The sequence below is a fragment of the Eleutherodactylus coqui genome, chromosome 7, assembly GCF_035609145.1.
Source record: "Eleutherodactylus coqui strain aEleCoq1 chromosome 7, aEleCoq1.hap1, whole genome shotgun sequence".
In the NCBI taxonomy this organism is placed as follows: domain Eukaryota; kingdom Metazoa; phylum Chordata; class Amphibia; order Anura; family Eleutherodactylidae; genus Eleutherodactylus; species Eleutherodactylus coqui.
Window position 1 is genome coordinate 112,320,855 of NC_089843.1, and position 14,853 is coordinate 112,335,707.

A 14,853-nucleotide genomic window follows, 5' to 3' on the forward strand; every position below is an offset into this window, starting at 1 on the left:
TCTTTTAGGGGTATGTTCAGATAAATATGCGTCTACCTCCTCTCTATGTGGCGGTGTGGTGGTCTGGGGGTGGGAGTCGATATTATACAGTTTGCTATAGTAGGATTTGAATTCTTCCAGGATATCCATGGTATTGTGGACCATGTGTCCCCTGTGTGATTGAATTTTGGAGATGTACGTGAGTGGGGTCTTGGGGTGGAGGGTTTTGGCTAAATGGCTCCCGCATTTATCTCTGTATTCGAAAGATCCCCTCTTAAGCTTGTCCCTGAGCGCCAAAGAGCGTTGATCAAGGATCTCTAGGATCTGGTGCCGGATGGTGGAGATCTCCGCTCTTAAAGTGTCGTTTTGTTGGTTTTTATTGGCTGTCTCTTTACTTCTCAGCTTGGATAATAGGCCCAGCAGGGTGCCCGCTCTCTCTTTTTTAAGCCTAGAGCCATGCGAGATAAGCACTCCTCTTAAGATACATTTGAGTGCTTCCCACTTTATCGGGGCGGGTGTTTGGTCTGTCCGATGAGTCTCTTTGAAGTCTTCAATAGACTTCTTGATTGCTGCTACACAGATGGGGTCTTTAAGGAGGTTATCGTTAAGCCTCCATGACTGGCATTTTGGGGTTGTCCCCCAGCCTGCCAGGCCTCCATACACTGGTGAGTGATCCGACCAGAGAAGGTCTCCGTGTGAGCAAGTCGGGGCGCTGTCAAGAAGGCAGTGTGAAATTAGGAGGTGGTCAATCCTGCTATAGGAGTTGTGAGTTGCTGAGTGGAAAGTGTAGTCTCTCTCCTCTAGGTGTAAGATTCTCCAGAGGTCTATCAAGTGTAGTGTGTCTAGCTTTTTTTTGAGTGTGCGTATCGCTGCTCGTGAGACAGAGGACTTACCTGATGTAGTGTCGATCGCGGGATCTAGTACCATGTTGAGGTCCCCCCCCCCTAGGATGATCCTAGTCCCTCCTGCGAAATCGGCCAAGGCGTTCAGGGCTCTTGTCGCTGCTGGGACCTGGTTCTGGTTGGGAAGATATAGGTTAGCAAAGGTGATAGCAATGCCCGTTATTTCCATCTTGAGAAAGATATATCTACCATTGTGGTCGATCAGGGAGTCTATGTGTTGGTATTGAAGGGATCTGTGTAGGGCGATCGAGACCCCCCCCCCCTCCTTCCTTGTGGGGTCGGGGCCATGGATCTCCACGTTGGGTATTGAGAGGAGGTACAGGTGGGTACACTACCTGCTTTAAAATGAGTCTCCTGGAGTAGGGCTACCATCACCCTCTTTTTGTGTAGATGATATAGGAGTTGTCTCCTTTTCTGGGGGCTGTTTAGGCCTTTGGTGTTAAATGAACAGAATGTTAGATTAGCCATCTAGCTTTTGGCGTGTGGGTGTTCCAAGGCCTCTCGTTTCTCCCCGGGTGGGTGGGCGGGAGGGAGAGGGGGTGAGGAGGGAGGGAGTGGGTAGATACGTTAGGCATTAACACGTGGGAAAAACATGGGGCAAACGCACTGTTAACAACAAACAGAGGAGAAAAGAAAGGGAAAAAACAAAAGGAAAAAAAAGGGGGGGGGGGGTCTCCTGGAGACCCTGTTAACTAGAGGTTCGCCTAACATTGGCGACGTGTAACAGCTTAAATTAGCTGTGTGCCCTAGGTGGGAGAGTGTGAGCCAGAGAGAGGTATGCTCTCTTCCCCGCCACTCGACCCACTGACAATTGTAGATCCGCGAATTTCCTGTCGCGGAGCTGTTGAGTATGTCCGTGAACATACCCAGACCCGGCCGAACACAAATTCCCCCCACCATTGTAAGAGCAAGTACGGTCAGCAGGAGGGAGCAGGCTCGGCGGCTTCATTCCCCTTTGTCGCTGCTGGCGGAGCGTCTCTTCTCTTGGTGAGGGTCCTTGCGGCGTCTACTGGATCTTTTCGTCGCCGTCTGCCAGGCGTTCCGGGGCGGCATCACGGGGAGGGAGCTCGATATTGGCCAATCCGGGAGTTGAACCGTTGGGAGTTCGAGGCTTCCCAGGAAGTTCGGAAGGTTTCCCAGGCCTCTGAATGTAGCTGACTTGCCGTTCCTGGAGGCATGTAGTTGGAAGGGGAAGCCCCAGCGGTATGGGATCTCCCTTTCCTGGAGAAGTGTCAGCAAAGGTCTGAGGGCTGTACGCAGCTGTAGGGTTCTGCGCGAGAGGTCTGGAAGTATCTGGATAGGAGTTCCTTTAAATGATAAGCCTTTAAGGGGGCGGATTTTCTGCATGATCAGGTCTTTATCTTTATAAAAGTGAATTCTGCAGATCACGTCCCTGGGTCTGCTGGGGTCGGATGATTTTGGGCCTAACGACCGGTGGATTCTGTCGATTTCTATGGTGGAATCTTCGGGTCGTTTTAGTATATTCTTGAAGAAAGACTGGGCCCATGGTTCTAGTTGTGGGGTTGCGATTTCTTCTGGGAGGCCCCTGATTCGTAGATTGTTCCTACGGTGCCGATTTTCCAGGTCGTCTATGTGGGTGAACAGTTCCAGAATCTGCTGGGAGTGTAGTTGGAGCTCATGGTTGTGGGCCTCGAGGGTTTCGGCTGTCTTTTCCTGGGCCTCTTCTACCGCCTCCACTCTCTGGCCTATTTGTCGGATCTCATGCTGGAGCGACGCTACGTCTTTCTTCCGTGCGGTTTCGAGTTGCTGGAATAGGGAATCGATATGGCTCTGCGTCGGCATGGCCTTTAGGTGCTTCTTCCAGTCCCATCCGTCTTCCTTGTCGGGCGTATGGGGAGGGCTGGGTGGTGGGTCTTGTGCAGTTCCCTGAGTAGGTGGCAATTGTTGCGTTTTGCTGTTGGAGGGCTCGTGTCTTTCCGTCCATTGGTTCTGTTCTCCGCATGGAGGACGAGGCTCGTGGCGGGTTGTTGTGTTCTGCAGGTCTGCCTGCGCTGGTCTTCTCGGGCCGCTGCTTCTCTGCGGCAGAGGGGGGTAGGAGGGCTGCTGGGGTGCTGAGGAATGTAGCTTGTTGGTTTGGGGGCTAGTTGTTGAGTCCCGGGCGCGTTCGTTTTTCTTTTGCGGAGCTGCTGGCCGGTCAGGCCCCGGGGGGGCGCTGGCCCCGAGGGTCTCGTTTTGGGGGGGTTCTTCTTCTTGCCTCTGTGTGTGTCTGCATTTAGGGCTTGAGTGGGGACTTCTGGGGAGCCTGTAGGTGCTGGGGTCTACAGGCTCTACTCTGTGAGGCATTCTAATCTCCTCCGTCAGGGGGGCCTGCTGTGAGCCTCCTCTGTTGTGGGCTGTGCGCCTAGTTTCGCCTTCCCCTGGGGAGGTTTGGGGGGGGAGGTGTAGTGGAGGCTCCTGGGGACCCGGGGTTGCGCTCCCTGGGTGGATTGTGCCAGTCTGTTCCCCCGGTTCTCCCCTGCCTTCCCTCATCTCTCCTGATGCCGTGCGTTCTCTGCGCTGGGGCCCGCTAGCGGAGTTCCTTCCCCCTCCCCCAGCGCTGCTGTCACTGGGCTCCGGGGACTTGTTCCCTGTCGGCGCTTCCCCCCTCTTGCTGCTGTTTTGTCGGCCGCCGGGACTGGAGTCTGGTAGGAGTAGAGGGGACTCCTGGGGTCCCGGGGTTGCGCTCCCTGAAGGGATTATGCCGGTCCGTCCCCCCGAATCTGCCCCGTCCCTGCTCACCGCTCCTGCTGTCATGCGCTCTCTGCGCTGGGACCCGCGAGCGGTGCTCTCTCCTCCTCCCCCGGCGCTGCTGCCTCTGGGCTCCGGGAACTTGTTCCCTGCCGGCGCTTCCTCGCTCTCGCCGCTGTGGTACCTGCCGCCGGGGCTGGGGTCTGGCGAATGGCTGCTGCGGGCGCCGATTGCGCTCCGAGTCTCTTCGCTGCCTGGCAGCTCGTCGTCGGTGCCTGCGGACGCTTGTGTTGCCGGGAGCTTTGCGGGCGCCATTTTGGGAGCGGTCGCGTGGGACTCTGCTCCCGCCGTTCTCCGTAGATAGGTCGCTATGTTCCTCCTGCTGGCCTCCGGAGTGGCCCCTGAGGTACCTCTTCTCTTTCCCCTTGCCATGTGGGTTAAAAGCCGGGTCTGGGTCATTCACTGGCCGGGAAAATCGAGTCGGTAGCGGGAGCCGAGCTACTAGGCGTCTTGTTCCTCCATAGGCTAGCCACGCCCCCCCAGTACAAAATTTTTAATTAACACTATTGCAGAAATGATTGTCAGCCCAAAATACATGCATTTACGTAACAAAAAGATTTGCCCCTCAAAGGCTTCCATAGCCTCCTAATGTCTGCATACACACTGCAGTGTCATTTCCAGGCTAGGACAGCAAATGCAGTCAAAGAAACAACTGAACAGACAATGGAGAAATTAGTAAAATACGGTCACTGGTGTTCCATTCAATCTAGAGGCGGTCTACAGAATCAAAGATCTTCAAAACCAAACGCTTGTACTGTTTGCCAACAGTAGACTAAACTGCATAAAAAACTCAGCCCTTTTATAGACGATCATCAAAAATCCAAACTACAAAAGCTTCACATCATTTTGTTACCTTCTAATTTGTGTTTTGTTTCCATTCTCTTGACTAAAGGATGCAGTTGAAGAAATCAGGGACAACACAGAAGACCCTCAAAAAACAGATACTTCAATCCAAGTTAGTATTTATTTATTTTAACACCTTGAGTGCCGTGTCTCCTGAAAGTGGATGACTGCTATGTTTGTGCAGGGACCCGTCACCCAGAATGGATGGTGGTTTCCTTTAATAGGAAATATTTTGTTAGGTATATGTAATATATCAGATAAAAACCATAAAATATCCTCTTTTTAGTGCACTGGATACATGTTTAAAACTAGATTACTAAAAATGACATCTGCTGAATTGGTGTTAGAAATGCACGCATTTGAGCAGAAAGATGTTAGGATCATATTTTAGGCTTGAAGAATGTTTGTTTGCTGTAAAACTGAGATAACACATGTAGCCTCACAGATGTTTGGACAAAGCGTTTGTGCTTTAAGATAAGAAGCGTGAGCGGCTAAACTCGGGTGACAGCCATGCTCTCGCCATTTGAGCCCAGCTGGGAGCGCAGTCCAAAAGCACTGGGCACTCGATGTGGTAATGTAATGCTCTGACACAATGCATGTTCATAGTTTGTTACAAGGATCAATATACGATCAACTGACACTTTATTTGGATCATGGTCACTAGTAGTCGTGACCTCTATTTTCCTATACCCTGAATTCTGTGCGGTGATTATGACATATATTGCATTGCTTTTGGATGCTATCCCATGCAAACTACAATGCAGCTTGGGCTGGTCTCACACGAGCAAGTTTGAATTGCAGAATCCGTAATCGTTACCTGCACGGACGATCCACGGCATTCCTCACACATTCAAACAAATGGATCATTCACATGTCAACTCACATAAGCGGACAGCGACTGCGATTTCCGCTTGTGGGAAAAATAAATGCTCTCTCAATGGAAGCCGTCGGACCCGTGGCCCATCCACAGTTGACATTGCGGAAAGGTCGCGGATTCTGTGTCATAGCCTAGTGATGGCGTGGGAAAAGCAGGGATTTAAAAAGAAAAAAATCAGTACTGCCCATGTCTGAAGGAGAGCCATGTGGACCATCCACAGTACAGATTTTACAGATATATGTGGATGCTGGCCGGGAACAGGGTAGAAGCTTCATTGTAGGCAGAGCTCATTAAACTCCATAACGCAAATGTTCAACTGGATTAGGATTCACGGACTGTGTTGACTGACTACTGCCAATCAATTTAAAGTCCTTGGCAAGACCCTGAAGCCATCGAGAGAGAATGCATATGTTTTAACATTTACTTACTGGAAGATACCATTAACAAATATAACTAAACTAGTCCACAGAGGACACCTAGGTACTTAAAAGGGTTTTTCTGCATTCTAAATTATTGGTGGCTGTGCGGGGACGAGCTGCATATTTAAAAAAAAAAAACAACAACAAACCCCAGTACTCAACTCCTGCTTGCTGCGCTGCTTCCTGACCACCACTCTGAGACCTCTGGTCTTCTGTTTGCTTGGTCTGTAGCGATCACGTGTGTGGTTTAGCCACATGACCGCTGCAGCCAATAGGAGACCCATGACATCCTTTAAACCCTCAGGGGCTTTTATGTTAGAAACCCATGCGATAGGTTTACAAGACGTCTCCTGGCTCGGTTATGTCACCTGTCAAAATCCATGGTGCCAAATTGCCGAAAAGGTAGTCCAGTGCCATGGTGGGTATATTGAATATAGTGATTTTATAGCTTGGGGGCATGGGGCCCAAAACTGTAGTTAAAAAAACAGACCAACAAAAAACTGTGAAAATCTCTTCAGTTAACTGAGAAGATCACCGGATCATATTTGTGTTAAAAAACATAACCTCTATTCAAGATCAATGAAACACACAAAGAAGAAAAAAACATGTTCAGTCAACAACATTAGCACCCAGAAAGTGGTACTGCAGGGGTGGTAAAACAAAAAGGGTGACTCCCATGTAGGAACATACTTTCTATATCCACCCAAATAAGCTGAAGGTCCTCAGTGTACAGTCAGGAAGGCTGATGGGTGGGTGGGAGAAGGCCATTTCTCCCACCCATACACTACCCCACCCCCTCTAAATAAAAATAAATAAAAACACCTGTGGAACTGTCCATGCAGCTTCATCATGCCGGAATTTTGCTGACTCAAAAAGTGACTGCTTGAGAAAGCACAAAGCCAAGTACAACAGGTCCGGAAAGCCTTCGGATCCTTTCTCTTTTATATTTGTATGTTATGTTTTCGCCTTGTGCAAATTTTTAAAAAAATCACATTTTATTTCCCCATCATTCTGCCTTTATCACCCCATAATAATAAAGTTCAAACAATGTTAGTTTTTTATTTTAGAAATATTTGTAGGGTTTTTTTTACATTTTGCATTGACCTAAGTATTCACACCCTGTAATCTGTACTTAGTGGAAGCACCTTTTGTCAGTGATTACAGCCTCAGGTCGTCTTGGGTATGGTGCCACAAGGTTTGCACACCTGGAAATGAGGATTTTCTGCATTCTTCTTTGCAGATTTTCTCAAGCTCTGTCAGGTTGGATGGGGAGTGTCTGTGGGCAGCTGGTTTCAGGTCTCTTCAGAGATGTTCCATTGGGTTCAGTTCAGGGCTCCAGATGGTCCACTCTAGAACAGGAAGGTCCTTCAACTATGTACTGAGTGTAGGGTGTGAATACGTATGTCAATACAAATGTTAGTTTTTTATTTATTTTTTCATCCACAGAGCTGTCTAATATTCTGTTTTCACTTTGTCATTGTGGGGTTTTGAGTGCAGAATGTTTTTTTGACTTGCACAAGGCCTAAATATGACAAAGTCAAAAAAATAAAAAAGTGTAAGAGTCTGAAGCCTTTCTGGACCCACTGTAATTCTCAGATGGTTACATTGAGATCACATAAGCTAACGGAAAAGAGTGACACTATGAGTTTTCAGATAAAAAGAAAAACTAAATAAGGTGATATTAGCTGACATATATACTGTGGGATTAGTTACTTACTAGCACCAGTGTTTCTGGTGGTGCACTGCGCCACTTACTAATATAATATAGTGAAAGGGATTGGAGTTGGTCACGGGTCCTAAACCAGCAGAGCCGGACAGCAGCCGTGTGCTTACAGGACCCGTGATGATCAGTCACATATCACTCACGGACAGGTGGTTGTTAGTATTATGATTGAATGAAAAAAGTGGTCTGTCACTTACATTGAGCCCCATAAGCTATGATTATGGGTAGCTGACACACGAGTCCAGGGATGTAAGTTTAATTCTTGATTTCCCTACCTTTTTCCCATTGTCTGCTCTCAAACCAGCTGCTGCAGTGCATTCTGCAGACTACAGAAGTGTGCACTATGTAGTCCTCCAATTCTATGCATGCGCCTAAGTCGTCTGCCAGAAGCTTTCAGGAGTAGGTTTGACAGCTGACACCAAGGGAACGGTGGGGAGGGTAAGTATAAAACTGACATCCCTGGACTCAGTGTGTCGGCTACTTTTGAGCCCATAAACTTGGCTTATAGGGTTCAAAAAAGTTGACAGATTCCCTTTAAAAGAATAAATGATAAGCTGATGAGATACACATAATATGCTGAGAGATAGCAAATGATCAACAAGTCAGTCAATAAGAACTCAGTAAAGACCGTGATCCCCAGACTCCTAATAGATATGCACTGCACCCATATACTAATGATTTAAGGGTCCTTTTTACACAAGCAGATAAATTGCTCATAACAAGCACCATAACAAGTTGATAGGCGGTCATTTATGTGTGATGATGATCTCAAGATGATGTCGTAAATGCCATCATTCATACAATGTTTCATTTTCCCTTCTATTCATTGCGTTGTAAATGACAGGCAGATGTCTGTTTATACAACATTGCATAACCTATGCAATCAACAACAAAGTGAATTAGCATTTGTTTGATTGCTGCATGCCTTTACACTGAACAGTGATTGCATGATTATCCTCCCATGTAAAAGGTCCCTAACATGGGTTTTCCTATGAATTAAAATAGCACTCTGTCCTTCCTGGTTCCTGCTCACTAAATCATATGACTGCTGCAGCTAATCGCTGGCTGTACACGGTCACTCCCGAGGCCAGTGATTGGCTGCAGCAGTCACATGTCCTGCTCAGCAGCAACCGGGAAGGACAGCATGCTGGTGAGGCAATTTTAAGTTGTGGAAAAACCCTTTTAAGGTGTTCGATCCAATTGCCAATAGCCAATGCTGGGGATGCCATGAATGGCGGTCGGCATATTGAAAAGATCTCCAGTGTGCTTCACCTCCATTCACTGAACGACTATTCAGGCGGGACCGATGGCTGTTGGAATGGCTTCTTGGTGCTTAAAATGACCTCCGATCCTGAAGAAACAAAGATGGTTGCACTGCTTCCCTGACTACCTGATGCACTTATGTACATTAGTATGCATTGATAGACTCAGACACTACATACTGATCTGACCGGCCAGTGCTGCTCATATGGACGGCACTGCTTAATCGTGCTTAGACTACCAATGCATGCTAATGTACCGAATGCATTAGGTATGGCTCACAGTGCCTTCTGCTTTGCCTTGTCATTTCTAATAGGGCTTCATTGATGATACTTAATGTCTCTGTTTCAACTGCTGCAGGCATATAAATTACTAACTAAGAGTTTTATTTGTATTTATGATTTGCAGCTCCGGCTATATATTAATTGAGTGGTGTTATTTGGCGAGTGTAGCTTTACTGACCACGGTTGTTACTTTTAGGATGAAAAACGTCAAATACTAAAGAGATTGAATCAGAACCTTAAAGCTCAGGAAGACGTGACATCGACAAATGAAGATATTCCTGGAGAGACTGATGATGGCGGTGCCGAGCAGGAGGACCATGTTACTGACCGGAGGAAGTGGCAAGCAGAAGGACCAGTAATTCCCCTTGCACAATTCACCATTATAGAGGATACTATATGTGCTGCTGACAGTAAGTACTTCAAACCTTAAGAAGCATACTCCTAACATACCTCTTGCACTGCAGGGATCTTTACATCATGGGCATCTACCAGCTGCAGTGATACGTTGACTGATAGTGTAGTATTAAGGTGTCCATTCACAACAATCCTTCATCTGACAGCTGTTTCCACCGGCTCCCCCCATGCAGATGAATAGTCGACTCTGCCAGGTGTTTGTGTGTTTAGGGAGGTAAGCCACAGCCAGATAACGCTGGCACCAGCTATCTCCCAGGGAATAATTAGATTGGGCATTAAAATTCAACATCTCTAACCCTTCAATATAGTTTGTTGGGGGAATGTTGAGTCGGTGGGTTTAGACAGCTAAAGTCTGATGTTTATGGGGGCTTTTAGCCTGGGCTGTGAGCAGATGACCAAGGTTAAAATGTTCAAAGGGTTTCCTTGAACTGTGATTTTCATGTCCCATCCTTAGGACAGGTGATCAGTATTCTATCAGTAGGGGGTCTATCTCCCAGCACCACCTCCGTTCAGTACATTTGAAGGGAGAGCGTTGCTCCACCAAACTCTACATCCCTTTTCATTTTGTACCAGGCACAGCTTCCTACATTTTGGTAGCATCTGTGGCAGATACACCAGGTAACTGGGTCTGAGCTGCAGTCCTGGGTACAGCTGCTACCAAATGTACTCCGCTGTGCCTGGTGAATTATGAAGGGGATGTGGCGTTTGCTGGAATGCTGCAGCGCCTTCAATTAATTGATCAATGAGAGTAGGTAGACCGCCACTGATTTAATATTGCAGCCTATCTAAAGAATGTTATTCCAGTAATATTCATATGTGACTTCCTGCTAGAAGTAAGGAGAGAGCTGCTTCATTTAATGGCATGGACACAGTGCTGCTCACATGACTACTACAGACTGCTCACTGAAATACTTAAGGCCCTTTTACATGGAACGATTCGTTCAAACGACCAAAAGTGAGCGATAATCATTTAGTCTAAACGCAGCCAGCGACCAAACGATAAACTGTTCGCTTTTTGTTTGTCCAATTTATGCAGGACTAGAAATCCTTGTTGGCTCGTCCACTTATCGTTCAGTTCAAATAGCAGACGTTCCCAGTCACTTATACAGCAAATGAGAACGACTGAACCATTTCTTGTTTAGTCGAGCCAACAATGTATCTGCCTGTATAAACTGGCTAAACGAGCGATCTGTCAAATCGTTGGCTCGCTCAAACGTGAAATCGGCTAGTGTAAATATCCTTAAAGGGGTTATCCTACCAAAAAGATTTGGCACCTATCAACAGAATAAGTGATAAAGATATGATCACTGGGGGCTCATACAGCTGTCTCTTACAGCTCATAAAAGTGAATAGGGAGGCAGTCCGGAATCAAAAATCATTGTGATGTTATCATGCGCCATTACTGGCCAAGTGAATCATATAGGTTTTATTTGGTATTAACAAATGTCACTGATGGCCCTTTTACACGGCAAGATAAGTTGCAAGGAGCATACAACCAGTGGTGACATAGCGATCGTATATTGTTTGCTTGGCATTTACACTGAACAATAATTGAGTAGTTTCGATCATTCCAAACCTCTAGTCGACCCTTCTGCCGCTGCTGTCTGGCAAATCGTACAACGCGTGTTTATATCCAATGGTGCAGCGGCAGGCAAATAATGACTTTAAGATCTGCATAAAAGATCCAATCAGTGATAATCTAGCAATTTAAAAAAAAAAAATTTTTATTGCTGATTTTTCACTCGCTGCACACATTTACACCTAACAATTATTGTGCGAACCACTCTATATAACCATATTTGTGCCATGTAAAACCTGAGGGTACGTTCACATGGAGTGGAAATGCTGCAGATGTTTTGCTTCAAAATCTGTAGCATTTCCGCAAAACACAATCGGTGTGGAATTTGACTAAAATCAGCTGTGTTTTGGCAGCAACGGCTTTCCTTCTCACTTCCAAATTCTTTGCGCTGTCCGTGCTCCTGCATCGGGCACCCAGCGGCCTCCAGAGTCAGTGCAGCGGCCTCCAGTGGTCAGGTTATACGGAAAAAGGCATCAGCTAACCAGGGGCGCTGCGCTCACTAGAGGAGAAGGAAGCGCTGACAGTGCAAAGAATTTGGAGATAAGGGGGAGCGCTGTGGCTGCTGAAATCGGCTGCAGAAATGCATCTGATTTCTATTCAAATTCCGCAACGATGGTGCAGATTTTTTTTTTTTTTTAGATTTTCGCTGCAGAATTTTCCACTGCTGAGAATCTGCAGCATTTCTGCTATGTGTGACTATACCCTGAGGGTCATTTTACGTGCGGGATAATCATTCAGTAAATGAAGGTGGAGCGTGCAGAGATTGTTTCCAGTTGTCCGCTTCCATGCACAGTAATAAGGCAGTCGCTCATTGATGGAACAGCTGCCTGTTTATACTGCCCAATTGTTTGATTTTTATGCCTGCCTAAACTGTACGGCCAGTCACTACACTGGCTGCCCATCCACTACAGAACTCTATTCAAATACATGACCCTCATCCACAAAGCTCTGCATGGCACCGCACCACCGTACATCGCTTCCCTCCTGTCCGTACACCACCCAGCCCGCGCTCTCCGTTCCACTAACGCTTCCTGCCCCCCAATCGGAACTTCACATTCTCGCCCCCAGGACCTCTCCAGAGCAGCACCGGTCCTCTGGAATGCACTACCCCAAAACATCCGGACAATCCCCGACGTACGGAACTTCAGACATACCTTAAAAACGCACCTCTTCAAAGAAGTTTATCAAATCTCCTGAACTAATCCCCCTTCCCCCACTCACCCGCTACAACATGCCTCTGCCTCTCTCACTGCACGCTTGGATTATGGTCTATCTATGGCGCCCCATATTTCTCCACTTTGCCTACCGTGTACATCTCCTACCCCTGTACCTCCTGCATCACCTACTCCTTGAGTGTAAGCTCATTGGTGCAGGCCCATACCCCTTCTGTTCCTAATAATTGAATACTACATGTAACTGTTGTATCGTCTATGTTCCCCTGTGTTTTGAAAGCGCTGCGGAATAAATTGGCGCTATACAAATAAAGATGATTATTATTATTATTATTATGGCGAACAATAAGCAAATGATTTATCGTATGTCTAGTCACTGGCAGTGTTTGCGCCAAAGAATGTTTAGATCTGCATGAACCAGCGATAATCCGAATTATAATCGTCCCATTTATATACATACATATATACACACGTTGTAGGCTGCCTATCCACGGGCGAGTTGTCATTGCGTTATCCGCAGCGATAATCCGGCCGAGGGTAACGCAGTGAACACATTCCAGGGGCGAACTATGGAAAGTGCAGCCTGATGTCTACGAGCGGAGAATCCTAATGATTCCCCGCTCGCGGGATTTAAATTGCGGCATGCCGTGATTTGCCACGATTTTCTGTGGTGAGACTATCTATTGGGCTCATCGCGGAGACCTGTCAGCCCCCCAACCTGCTCCCCTGCGGCGGGATATCGCTAGCGATATTCCGTATCAGCCGTGGACAGACAGCCTTAATGTAATTTCGGAGGGTATTTATTTAGCTTTTCATCCGCAATGTTATCTTTGACTGTAAATACAGTTGAAGCCATTGGAATTCGTGAAGTATAGCTACCTCATCACGTTAGGTCATTGTGTTCAGTGCCTGTACCTTAGGTAAGTTTCTGCCGATCACTTATGGGAAGTGGCTGATGTGCAAGTATATACACAGGCGGTACTTATTCTTCAGTATACTGTGGATATATTTGTTAATCTGCTTTAAACATTTTATTGGAACAAGCACTAGTTCAGATTCTGCACTTTCTCTTTCCCCAATTGTGTGAAGTGCACCTGTACAGGAAAGCATGGTGAGTTTGAGGCTCGTAAAGAGAATAATGTGTTCCATTAAAGTGTATTATGCTACCTATTGTCACTACCTGATTTTATTTACGGTATGGGAAGGAGCTTAATCCTCACTAATAGTAAAATGTTCTGTGACTGCTCCACGTGGGGTTTCCGCATTGCTGAAAATGTATTAACAGAACCACATGGGCTCATATTAAAAAGAAACAGGAAAAAAAGTGGTATAGAAAACACCTTGGTACAGATGTATGATACTATGGAGTTATTATACAGGTTTTGCGTAATATCCAGTTTCACATTAGCAGCATATTTCTAAAATTTACACATCCCTTCAGCCAAAAGCAAAACTCCTGCTGAGCGATCGGATATACAAGATGGCTCTGCTCAAGCAGGAGAAATGGAGCTGATGCTGAAGTCCTGAGCCAGGAATGTGCACTGAACACTTGTTACTTTTCCGCCATGCCTGGTCCCAAATGTTGGACCCATAAAAAAGCACTTACAGGTCACGGACATAGATATTTCTCTTTTCAGAGCCTTGGCAAGGAGGGCAAGTTTTTATACAGTGTCAGACTAAATAGAATTACAGCATATGCTGCAAGCACATACTATATACTGTATACTATTAGGTGGTGTTCAATTGAAGTATAGAAACCATGTGTTCTTCCATTACGTCTTGGGAGATTGGAGCTAGACTCCTGATTGCACCTTGCATTGTGACGACACAAGATGCCTCTGCAAGGCAACCTTCCATTGTAAAAGGAGGAAAGAAAGTTGCCGCATGGCTGTAATTCTGTAAATGTTGCATCACGACACAAGTGACTCTCTAACCCTTGCCATAAGCTCTAGTGGTTCCATGACTGTCTGCAAAAAGGTGAATTTATACAGGTTCAATAGTTGACACTTTCTTTTAATTTATTGTTTAACCCAGATAACACCATTGGTGGTGTAATAAAGCTGGATTTGGAGGAAAGACAAAGACGTGAATGGGGAAAGAGTCCACCTGAGTCTGTTGTGAAGATCCTGGGTGAAGCACAGCTCCAACTCCAGACAGAACTGCTGCAAGTCACCACTGGTGAGATTCCTATACATACTAAGCAAATTGGCTACACTGCCTTAAAGTTGCCTTGGAGTACCTTCACATGGAGCGATCATCTCTTGAATTCTCACTGGAAACAGCAAATTCATGCAATAATCGTCCTGTGTACCTACGGCAACCAACAGGGCACTGAGCAAAAAATCACTCACCTTTTTGGAGTCACTTGGCAGAGCTAAAAACCAAGCGACTGCTTGAATGACTCCTGTTTATTGTGATTGGAGAAGGGTGGCCAGAAGGATCCCACTCGGCTCCACCTCCATTCACTTAAGAACTATCACTCCTGGGTAAAGCACAGGAGCGATAATTGGGTGGTACCCTTTAGGACAGCTGTTGGGCACCTAACGGTCATCCCGTGTAAAGGTACCTCTTAAACTGCTATAAGTGGGGCCGTCCCTTTTGAAAGATGTTCTCCTGCTCTAAACTGGTGACTTATCCTCAGGAGAGATCATCA

General features: G+C 46.5%; 1 protein-coding gene across 3 annotated transcripts in view; it reads left to right on the top strand.

Moving 5' to 3' along the window:
• NEK1 (NIMA related kinase 1) overlaps window positions 1–14,853 on the top strand; it is a 139,461-nt gene that overhangs the window by 82,937 nt on the left and 41,671 nt on the right. For all 3 annotated transcript variants that reach the window (XM_066573541.1, XM_066573543.1, XM_066573542.1), the window contains 3 exons: window positions 4,522–4,584; window positions 9,232–9,445; window positions 14,235–14,378. In XM_066573541.1, the coding sequence (XP_066429638.1) occupies window positions 4,522–4,584; window positions 9,232–9,445; window positions 14,235–14,378 (421 nt within the window). The remainder of the gene's footprint in view (window positions 1–4,521; window positions 4,585–9,231; window positions 9,446–14,234; window positions 14,379–14,853) is intronic.